At 35.4% G+C, this 12,606-nt stretch overlaps 1 protein-coding gene across 1 annotated transcript; it reads right to left on the bottom strand.

The window, feature by feature from the left end:
* Nucleotides 1-6: 6 nt before the first annotated feature.
* Nucleotides 7-4,757, bottom strand: LOC123554530 (tumor necrosis factor ligand superfamily member 15-like). The gene is made up of 3 exons (XM_045344750.2): nucleotides 4,506-4,757; nucleotides 1,814-1,979; nucleotides 7-1,214 (listed from the first exon to the last, which is right to left on the bottom strand). Exons 1-3 carry the CDS (start codon nucleotides 4,701-4,703, stop codon nucleotides 772-774), a joined length of 807 nt encoding a protein of 268 aa, XP_045200685.1. The 5' UTR covers nucleotides 4,704-4,757; the 3' UTR covers nucleotides 7-771.
* Between the last annotated feature and the right edge of the window lie 7,849 nt (nucleotides 4,758-12,606).

The raw sequence follows: 12,606 nt of genomic DNA on the forward strand, positions 1-12,606 counted from the left end.
AATCAACTCAAATTTGCAAAAGTGAAATATTCATGAGACACTTTTCTAACTACCATTGCATACGTGTAGCCTAATACAATAAAATGTACAACCGCGTTAGGGTACTCATTTGCAGGTAATATAGAGTAGGTTTCACCAGGTAGGAATTTTTGTCTCAACAGTGTTCTGAAACCGATGCCTAACTCCTTTTTTATCATATATAAATTAATGAACTGACAAACTGGAAATGGCAAGCGATTCAATCCTTTTTTCAAGTCGTGAATTTGTTCTGCTCTTCTCGTACTTTCTTAAAATTCTATTTTTAAAGACTGTCTTGGTATTTGCTAAATCAAACTGCCATTTAGAATGTCATTTACACGAATTTGCTCAGTGTCTGAATTATTTCAATTTAGTTTATCTAAAAATGCAAATGTTTGCATTAGTGTGTCGGGAATCTTGGTCAACCCGTCAATGCTTATTATATTTTTTGGTCCTTAGGGATCATTGATTTCAACTCAATTCGATTTGAAGATCGAATAATGCTTAAGTCGGTGCTAGGGGGCGTAGGCACTTTCCATTACTGCTCATGAACAGACTCAGTCAAACCTAGTCTGCACTTTTCACTGTTTGTCTTGTTCTCTGTGCTTCCGAGGGATCTACTTTTGAGATTTTAAAGAAACAAATTAATTAAGTAAAGTCGTGGTTGTTAGAAGGTATAATAAGCAACGACGAGTTGTGCCCTCACCACGACGCGCACGTGTTCCCGATGGTAAGGATGGAATTGCTTGGTTGTCATATCATATTAACCCCAAAATAATTGTCTCGAGTATATTTTAGATACGTTATATTGCTAACCTTTATAGATAGCTCATCACCAGCTTTAAGTTGTGCAAGTGACGAAACATAGCTACTGTAAGAATTGAAATATCTGTTACTGGAAATCGTGTGTGGTTGAACATTTGAAACTAATTCCATTTCCTCCCCATCAAGGATATTAAATTTAAATATGCCGTGCTTAATAGGTTTAGTGGTATCGTTTACATTAGGCTTCCCCGTTGATGGATTACATGACTCAAATAAATCGACAGAAGAATAAATAAAATATGTGCCATCTACAGGCACGACCAAACGGCCATTTCTGTATCGAATGCCGTATCTTTCGAAACCGCTTGTGTCGTAAAGTTCTCTGCCATGACGCCATTCTCTTACAGGTATCATGTCAGCACCAATGTCACCTGTAAAAAAATAACGTTTGATAAACAACTCAGCTTAATTTACTTAAATTGTACGCGTTCCTTATTATGTAAGCAAGGTTCTCAATGTAGAAACGTGAAATAAACAACAATATTTAGGACCGAGTATAAGTCTTGCGGGCGTGGACGGTAACTTGTATTTACAATCGAACAGGCTCTGAAACATTTTCGTTTATGTCGTGTTGAGTTCCACTTTTCTATTTCAATTGTTTATTCTAAAGCCTTTTATGTATGTTTTTTAAAGAAATCTTATTAAATTCCTATGTACTGCTCTTACAGACAGACTTACCTAATATGTCATTGATAAATTTGCTCGATGAACATATCTTAATCAAATACATCGGACTGTATGACATTAGAAAATGCCAGCTATATTGCTAAAACGGCGTTCCATAAATGCGATAAGCCAATCACATAATGGTAAAATTCACGCGAAAATACCCATGTGCTAGACTACCTGTTGCTTTCCAATATACCTGCGGCCTTTAGGTAACAACAGTGACATAAATAGACAACTGTAAGCATGTTAATAACATGCTACATGAATAATACAACATCTAAAAAGATATATTGTGTTTTACTTTTTCTTGCGTCAGGTTGTTCTTTTCCAGTGAGTTTTGCGGCTGGTTTCATTTCCCAGAATGCCTTGTCGTAGATACTCATTAATCGGACTCTGTTCTTATCCAGATACTCTTGTTGTCGCTTTTCATCTTCCTGTTTTATTTCGTCGAATTTCTTTGCAATTGTCTGCAGAACATATAGAATCAAGCTTACAAAACATTTATTATTACACTATGAGTTTCTTTGACCAGTTTCCGCCTTCCTTATGTGTTAGCTTGAGCCTTATACGGTCTCTGACGGTTTATACTTGTAATAGGGAATGGGCTAATTGCGACAAATCTTTAAGTGTGTGAATGTAAAAGAAAGCGACCAGCAACAATCAACATGTTTCTGTTTGTTTGTTGTAAGACCTTACTATCATTGTTTCATTTTTTGATAGTAATGATGTTTTCGTAATATTTACTAGAAATGATAATTTTATAGCTAACATGTACCAAAACCCAAGCAATATATTGCAAATGATTAATCAAGATAAAAAGGATTAGACATGGACATTGTTACATGTTTGGTCCTTTTACAATTTGCTATTTGTTAACATCTGAAAATTGCTGAAAACTACGTTCCACCTTGTTATGTAAACTTTCAGCACTTGGATATTATTGTAGATGAATCAAAACGAACGTGATGTACCAGTTCTTTGAAAATGATGAGTTATTAAAGGCTTTGAGCTGTCCGAAATTTTGACCCCATTACGCAGTCCTTTTCCGGAATTCAATGTATGTATCAGTATACGGACAATTGATTTGTAGATTTTAATGTTTACATGGTTTATATGCTGTTCAATTTTCACGTGAAATGACCCTTTCTTTTTAAGATTTTTTTTTCTCGTCGTGCGCTGTCAACAGTCTGACTAGAAGTCACAATTTAAGCCATCTTGATGAAACTGGTCAGAATATTACCTGCAACCTATTTTTTTTTCTACCTAATCCTTATGAAACTTTGTCAGAATATTTGACTTTATAAAATCTGGGTTACATGAGGTAAAAAAACTAGGTCACGGGTCAATTTATAAATAAATCTAATTACCACTCTAGAGACAATATTCTCTGTATCATCTTCTTAAAACTTCTATTGATATGAAATATAGGCCAGATTAAAAACAGGATAACATGAAGTAAAAATCTTGGTCACTAGACTGAATCACGGAGAAAGGCAACGTTTTCTTTTACATCTTTCTAAAACTTTCCAGGAATGTTTGTATGAAATCTAGGTAAAGTTACAAACCGGATTACCTGAGGTCACAAACCAGGTCACTAGTTTAAATCATGGAAACAGCTTGTTACCATTGTTCTGGAGGCCACATTTTAGTTTTTCTCTTCTCTAATCTTTTCATAATGTTTGTTGCCATGAAATCTAGGTTAAGTAAAAAAAACAGTTTCATCTGAGGTCAAAACCTAGGTCACTATGTCAAATCATATTAAACACTCTAGAGTTCAGATTTTCTGATTCATTGTTTCTATTAAACTTTTGCCAGAATGTTTGTTATTCAAATCTAGATTAAGTCTAAAATTGGTTAGAAATAAGGTCGCTAAGCCAAATCATGGAAAGGCAGTGTTGACACTCTAGAGACCAACATTTTCTACTTGACCATCAAAATTCTCAGAATGTTTGTCTCTTTAAAGAGCTATGTCTGCGCGAAACTGAGCTACCTGAGGACTTAAAAATTAGTCAGTAGGTCGATTATAGAAACACCTTGATAACACTCTTGAGGCCGGATTTTCTACTTGATTTTTATAATTTTAAAAACTATGTCAGTTCGAAACTAGATTATCTATGTCAAACGCCATGTCATGAAGGTCAAATCATAGAAAGACACCGTTTAACACTAAAAAAGCCTCATTTATAAAAACTAAGTTTTACTTTAGTTTAAAATCTAGGATACATTTGTAAGTGGATCACTTGGGAAAAACTAGGTCATTAGGTCAAATGATACATAAGCCTAGTAAACACTTTAGAAGCTACTTTTTCAACTTGTTCATCATAAGACCTTGCCAGAATCTTTTCCTGTATAAATTCTAGGTCAAGTTCAAAAGTTGGGCACCTGAGGTCAAAAACCATGTTACGAGGTCAAATCATTGAAAACCTGGATCATGCTCTACCTGATTAGGTAAAACATGGTCAAAATGTTTTCCTGTATGACATTTAGGTCAAACTAGATACTAGGTGATCTGGAGTAGGAACTAGGCCAGGTTAGCGGTACAGGGCCTTCAGGACCATCTTATCTTGTTGCCCAATTGTCTGTGTATTTTTTTTTGTTGATGACAATCATTGGTTTAAGGCAGCTATTTGATCGTGGCTACTCATGAATAAACATGTCGCTACTTAATTAGATTTTTAAACAAGACTCAATACTTTGTCCAGGCCAATAATCCAGATCAATCTAATTATAATATAGCCGCGGTATCCCTTGATATCGAATTTCTTAAGTAGATTTATTCGTCATGTTACATAAACGCATGGTTATGACACCATGACTAAACTTTGAATTTATACAAACAATTGGTTATCCGGTAGAGGGAAATTTTATTAATGCAGCTATTTTTTGTTGTTGTATAGTGTGTTATGTCAAGAGGAAATGAAAACCTATTCAAACATACAAATTTAGATAGAAGGTGATTCTTATTGTATTTAAAATTATGAAATTTAACTTACTCTTTCTAGATACTCGTGTAACAAACTAGCCGTTGAACCACATTTTAAAGTTCCAAACTCACTGGGAAGACAGGTTTGATAATTTCTTACAGTTGATTGCAAATCGGGCATAGTCACAACAAGAGCTAAAACTACCGACAGACATACGACTACACTGACCAATACAAATATAACTGTAAATTTTAGCTTGATATCCATGCCGTAAATTGCGATTTAAACTTCGCTAGTTGATATGCTCGCTTGTCTTATTGCGCATGTGTTTATAACATGCAAAATGGGGGATTTAAACGTTACTAAATATGCGGCTCAATTGAATTTGAGTGTATTTATACCGCCGATGAATTTATGCAGAATAGTATCAAACAGATTTGGTTTCTGGTAGAATCATCTTAATTTATGAGAAATACTGCATACATCATATTGCCAGATTCAAAAGCGTTTTCATGTCACTCAATTTGTTAATCCTAATGAAATTAGTATTATCTTGAAATGGTCAATGCCCAGACATTCCACATAATCCGAAAGAAATCAGAAGAAGTCCCTGATATCCTGAACTCATGCAATGTAATAATATTTATTTGGTCTTTGCCTCGGTAATTTTCAGTCTAAAATTCAGGATTTGGAAAGTCTAATTCAATGATTTCAATGCTGTTCATTTGAATTATCATATGTAAGAATAAAAGGTAGTAAGTTCGAGACTTATGGTCGCCATTAGAGACTCTGTAGATGTTGAGAATTCATTAAACCGCCGACAACTGAAATGAAAGAAAGTGACCAGTATTGCTAAGTCTGTCAAGTAGCATGTGAGTATAAATTAGATCAGGAAATCCAGAGTCAAAGGATACGAGGAAATGTCCAGGTAAGCCAGATCAAATTATCACTGGAATGCTTGATATCGACATTTGGTTAGTGCAATAGACAGGCCCATTTTCTGGCATGTCACCAAAGAATGTATTTAGACCATTATTTTTAATCTGAACGACCACACAGGTAGGTATTAATTATTCATTTCCCCTTTTCCGATACTGTTTATACATTTTCAGAAAATAGGGAATATTTTCTCAAATATTGTTTCACAACGTCATGTAGGATATTATTTTTTTGCCTCACCACGTTCATATCAAATGAAATATCACATGACACGCGTTGTTTCCTATTTTTAGATAATGACTTCAGATAAAAGAAGTAGGTCACCGCAAGTCATCTAAAGTGTAATGGCCCTGAAACCGAAACATGAATCTAATTAAACTGATGTCTCTGTGTTTTGCTTGGCAGTATTTTTTCGTACTCAGGAATTCAAAAATTAAATATTAAGTTACTTACCTGTAAGCATATTGTAAAGCAAATAAGAAAGAGCTAATACATAATGACATTTTAGTCCTCTGATACTGGCTTTCGCTCAACAGATTTCTACCAAAATGGTCCAAGGGTGGTATTATCAACCTATATATTGGTACTTTTTCATACATTTTATGACAATATTGTGTAACTAGTTGAAACCACGGCACAAATAAGTGTGTTGAAAAGCTGCTGTAGTGAGAACATTAGTCTACATGTATATGTATTTCTGCAGTCTTCACTATCATAAAAACGCAGATTTATTATTACGCATGTTAGAACTTCAAATAGGTTATAATTCTTTATTTTGTTGTCACTGAGATTATCAGTAAAAAGCCCGCAAAGCACATATATATGCACTGAAATTGTATTGGTCAAAAATTAGACTGTCTCATAGATGTTTAACTCGGTATGTAGGTGGAGGACAGATATCACGACGAAAACATATGGCCTGACATTTAGAGCTGTGTATCAACAATATGAACGACGAATTCGACTAGTTCTATACCGCAAAAACTTAAATATTTACGGATTTTGAATTTTTGTTTGTTTCTTTCGGGTAGAATGTTACATTGGCAAAATTCATGTCTTTGGCATCTTTAAATTGTAAAGGTAAACACTATTCGACCGTTGTTTTAAGCAAAGGTGGGCAACTAGGTAGATCCATCTAACCTTTTGTGGTCAAAGTAAAGTGATTTGAATAAGTGACCTTATTTACTTGGTTAATGTGGACCTTGCACTCTTTTAATCGATGTTGAATAGGTACTCTTCTGCTAAACGCTACAGTATTCTAAAATTTGCCCGGATTAGTACAAGCTGTTACAGTATCGGCAGATGGTACACACTCCAATTTAAACCGTTTCAAGAAAACGTTGAGAATATTGCCCTTTTGTGTCATTTGCAAACATCTAGGTTGTCAAAATACATAAAATCCTGGGTGAGAGTTTGGACAATAATGATAATATATTATCAATGTGTCAATAAATTACTTCACAGTAAGAAAGATAGACCTTCACCTTGACATAAATAGTTCTCCTTAATCCGTTTGAAATTTTGGAGGGTACGAAAGTCTGTCTCACTGTCTGCCATTCTTTCCGTCTGTCCGTTACAACTTCTTATGTACTCCTTTCCTACACTGTCCGTTAATCTAAATGAAACTTGATGGTCCGATAAAACAAGAGGACATGTTGATATTCTGAGCATTTGTTTGGTTATTCCTAAATTTGGATATTATAATTAGAAAGAGATAGAAAGAGAACACTTTTAGACTCTGACATGTCTGGATAACTAAGCCCAACTCTTTGCAAATAGACTGTCTGTTTCGTAATTGTAGCATTAGATATATAGGAAACAGACATACTGAAATTCAACATCACTGTACTGTTTCTTTTTTTTTATTTCTTTGACAATGACCGCTTAATGAATTACTGAGCGTTGCATATTACATAACATATATAACACTAGAACTACTTCATGTGTACAGAAATTTGAAATTAAATAATCGTAATGTATCTTGTTTAATTGTCTAGATTTTAAACTGTTACCAAGTATACCTTGTCAGGATGTTAAATCTTTTCTCTCTCTAATACCTGTTTGGACACTAATATATCTGTTTCTATTGGCCTTATTAGATATTTGTTGTGATAAAAATGAAGATAAAAATAGAATTTGCGGAAAACATAAATATAGCCTACAACAAATATTTCTATTTTTAGCTGATTATATAAAAGTAGATCAAGGCTAGCTAAAATCTCTTTTTACTACGTAAAAAAGTTTTGATACGTTAATGTTTGCTCTTTAGTTGAAGGCATTATATTGGTAATCCGAACTGAAGCTAAGGACAGCGTTGCGGCCCGTGAATGTAATTTACATACTGTTACAACCAGATCAAAATAAGACTTCCTGCAATCCAAAATCTCAGTCTTTTGCAGTTTGTGATTTGAGTGATGGAACAGCAAACTGATATTCAGGTCGCAAATAAGATACATATTCTAGTCGGTTATTTTCGAATCTGCAATTGCTCTACGAATCTTAAACAACAGACTAGAAGAAGAAGATCTGCTATCTAAATAGTTTGCATCCCGATTTTAGTCTTAAAAACAGTATGAGTTAAAGCAAACTAGGTTTAAGTCGGTTATCAGTTTGAAATCCAGGTCGCGAAATGTGAACTACAGTGTTTGCTTTTATCTTCTTTGAACTAATGGAAATATTTAACATACATGTAGGCTGATCCGGTATTTGCATATCCCAACTTTTGCCTGTGTGATATGACAAAAAGATGCCCTTGATGTTTTTATCAAAATAGACGACAATGAAGTACCAAAGTTTACTGCGTATTTAAAATTTAAAATTCAATACTACTTCAGATCAACAAGTGACTGTGATCTATGTATACTTAGTAATTCTACATAATGACACTTGTTTTGTCGGGTAACATAAGAGATCTTGTATCGAGGTATGAGCCAAAAAGACACATTAACTGTTAAAGTCCCTGTAACTATAAACAAAATCATTGTGACAATTTATAAAATGTATATTCATATGTTTGTACAGATCAAGAGAAAGCCCCAGATCAATATAACACTATTTTTCTATATTTTTTTGGACAATGACCGCTTAAGAACCACTGGGCATTGCATATTATGTAACACTATTTTCTATATGTTTTTTGGACAATGACCGCTTAAGGACCACTGGGCATTGCATATTATATAACACTAATTTTTTATATTTTTTTGGACAATGACCGCTTAAGAACCACTGGGCATTGCATATTATATAACACTATTTTTCTATATTTATTTAGACAAAGACCGCTTAAGAACCACTGGGCATTGCATATTATATAACACTATATTTCTATATTTTTTTTGGACAATGACCGCTTAAGAACCACTGGGCATTGCATATTATATAACACTAAAGCCGCTTTATGTGTACAGAAATTCGACAATAAATAGTCATAATGTATCTTGTTTAATTGTCTAGATTTTAAACTGTTATCAAGTATACCTTGTCACGATGTTTAAATCTCTCTTTCCTGTTTGGACACTAGTATATCGGTTTCTATTGGCCTTATTAGATATTTGTTACGCTTAGGTCATTAAACGTAAAGATAAAAATAGAATTCGCGGAAACATAAATATAGCCTACAACAAATATGTTCTATTTTGAGCCCAAAAATGTAGATCAAGGATGACTATAGAAATGCAGAAATGCAGAAATATTATCTCTTTACCTCTCTTATAATTTACTACATTATGTTCATTTGTAAAAAAATGTTTTGATACCAAGATGTTTGCTCGTTAGTTTGAGGCATAAAATTGGTATAAATCGGAACTGAAGCTATGGACTGCCTTGCACTCCTCGAAAGCAATTTACATACTGTTACAAGCAGATCAAAATACAGACTTCCTACAATCTAAAATCTCAGTCTTATTTGCAGTTTGTGATTTGAGTAAGGAAACAGCAAACTGATACTAGATGAGTATCAAAATAGTTCGCATTCCGATTTTAGTCGCAAAATGCAAAACAGTATGAGGTAAAGCAGTCGGCATTCACTTTGAAATTCAGTTTGCTTAATGTGAACCAAATTGGTTGCTGTTATCTTATTTGAATGAATTTATATATTTATCATGATCGCTGATCCGGTATTTGCATATCCCAAACTAGCGTGATGTGACAAAAGGATGTCCTTGATGTTTTTATCATTCAATACTACTTCAGATAAACACGTGACTGACAGAGAGAGAGAGAGAGTGAATGAGAGAGAGAGAGAGAGAGAGAGGCGTTTTCCTGGGAAGAACCAGCACTGACCTCTAAGGATGCTGATTTATGACGTTATTGTGATACGGTCAAACACGAACAGAAATTGTTAAGAAATAGTTTACTTTATTCAGGTCCAATTGTTTGGAGTATTATTGTTTTAAGATGTTAAATGGTCCCTCTCAATATATTGTTAAAATTTAAGTGTAACAACTGGATTACTATGCCATAAAATAAGCATGTAAAAGTGATTGATTTCTTTTTTCGTTTTCGTTTGTATTTTGATTTCATGTTGTACTTATAATGATACTGATGTTGTTTTTGTTTGAACTATATTTGTATATATCTGTGTAAAAAATGTAAGAGGGCCTCACACAGAAAATAATGTCAGCTAAATGAATTTCCCTTTATAAATAAAGAATTTACTTATTTAATTACAAAATAGTAGGTATTATATAGCATTAACTTCTAACACAATGAAACAACTCCACAAAATTATTGAGCTGTATGACCAAAACAATAGTGATAAGATATATATGATAAATGTGTCTATCAGAAAGTCAATTGTCATTTGTGAAATAAAAACAATAAAAATCTTATGTCATTGATAAAATTGTATTCGTATTATTTCATTTCTATACATAGACATTGTTAAACAGATATGTTTGTTTTATAATAGGAAGAATAATTGTGCGGCTATTTGTCGGTTTCCTATTTCTGTTGTGTGTCTATACGTTTTTGTTATTGCCAAATAACTCCAATTTACAATCGGCTGACGGTACAGCTTTCAAGGAGAAGAATTCTATAAGACTATGAGTCTTTCAGTCTTATCCTTTCCTACTTGTTCAAACTATGATGTATATATTTAATTTATACATGTATTACTGGGAATGAAATATGTTTTAACTAAAAAACAACAACATCGTTTTAGGCAGGTGTGTCGCGATTCTTTGTAGTATTATTTTTGAATGTCTGACAGGTGTTTATTCTTACAAGAGTTGTTCTATAATTTTGTCCTGCATTTTTTTATCATGCAGATGACTGACCAGATAAAAATCATTCTTAGAAGTTAAATGGCCTTATACATGTAATACTTACTTTACGCGGCTAAGAGGTATTTCATTTTAGTAATACGCGTATGTGAAAATGGTCTACTGATGCGTCGTGTGGTGTGCTTTGTGTTGTGTGTTTGTCACCTTCCGCTTTAGGCCTCTGCCACTGGCTAGCGCTTTGGGCAAAAAGGAAACCGAGTGTGTAAGTCTTCCTTGCCAGTACATAGCCTCTCTGTAGACAAGCCCTAAGCAGTGCATTTTCGTGGTGACACACAGCGGCCTCAGGCAGAAATGTATAAGACTCGGAGGTGGTCTGCCCCCAGACATGCGGAATGCAGGGCCCACCTGCCCATGGACAGATCTCCTGTGATTCCAGGGTAGGTCTTCTGGCTGGAATCTAAGGGAGAGGTAACCCCGACATAACACCTAGAGACCTGAAGACAGATGTACCAGGCCAGTTGGTGCTCTATAACAAACCATGGTACAATGCACTTACACCATGACTACACAATCATCTAGATTTAGTTGTGATGGCGCTGGTTCTTTGAGATCCTTCCAGGGACATCAGTGCCGGGCTCTGAGCCTCGACAGAGCCCACCTCATACCACTGGAGGTAACTCCCATCGCCTTAGAGCCAGGAGACGAGGGAGGAAATCTACTGGCCATACGGGAACATAAAAGAAGCCAATGCAACCTTTCAAGGTTATGCATTGGAATGCAGAAGGACTCTTCAATAAGAAAATGAATTTAGAGAACATCTTGTTTGATAAGGACATTCAGGTCTATTGCATCCAAGAGACTCGCCTTAGCGTGTACAAATTCTTCAATGTTAGAGGCTATCAGTGCTTCTGTTGTGACAGGTTAGATAGTAGCAAGGGAGGAATCCTAATACTGGTGCGAAACAACATAGCAGCAATGCCTAGAACTTAGAGATGTGGAGTTAAATGTTGTCAACCTCTACTCTCCTAATGACAAACCTCTATCCATAGACACGATCCCAGTGCAGGATTCAAACTTCATAGTCATTGCTGACTTCAACAGCCACTCACAGAGCTGAGATATGACCACATAGACAGGCGTAGACAACCCCGACGATCAGGACTCTTTCTATTCCATACGTTGACACACCACTTCCACTCCTGATCTTGGTTTCTACACGGAAGACATCAACAAGAATATTGCAAGAGAAGTTGGCCAGCAACTAGGCGGTAGCGATCACCGTCCTGTTTACCTCACCTTGCAGTATAGGACCATACAGGAACCAAGCTTACCTTGTTGAACTACAAAAAGCTGACTGGAAAAGATATAGAGAGCTTATAGATGAAATCCGCAGACAGATTCGCACGGAAGGCAGGGACATCAACAAAGTCACAAAGGACTTCAATGCACCCTAACTCCAGGCAGCCAAAAAATGTATTCCTGGAGGTTCCAGGAAAGATTACAAGCCATACTGGAACAAGGATCTAGAGGGCCTTCAGGAGGAGTTGTCAGAAGCCAGACGAGAGGCTGAAACACAATCGTCCCAAACCAACAACATAAAACTCCAAAGGCAAGGGCCTAGATCCACATCAGAACAGAGAGAGAGAGAGAGAGCTGGAAAGAAAAAACTGCCTCACTCAGTTTAGAAAAAGACAGTACAAAGCTCTGGAAACGTATTCTGTACGGCAATCAAATGATGAAGATGGACTGCATCTGTAGAAGAAAATGGTTCTCTGCTGACTGGAAAACAGGCTGCAATTAAGTATACTGAAAACTACGAGAAAGTAAGCAATATCGCAGTCAACAGGGGACGGCAAAGAGAAGTTAGAAGGGAGGAGATCCAAAAAGTCCAAGAAAGAAGTGATGGAGGCAAGCCTCACACTACATGAGCTACTTACAACACTGAAGAAGCTGAATGCCAAGAATCACCAGGATCAGACCACATCACCAATGTGTGGCTGACCCAT

This window comes from Mercenaria mercenaria, unplaced genomic scaffold (assembly GCF_021730395.1).
Source record: "Mercenaria mercenaria strain notata unplaced genomic scaffold, MADL_Memer_1 contig_1850, whole genome shotgun sequence".
In the NCBI taxonomy this organism is placed as follows: Eukaryota; Metazoa; Mollusca; class Bivalvia; order Venerida; family Veneridae; genus Mercenaria; species Mercenaria mercenaria.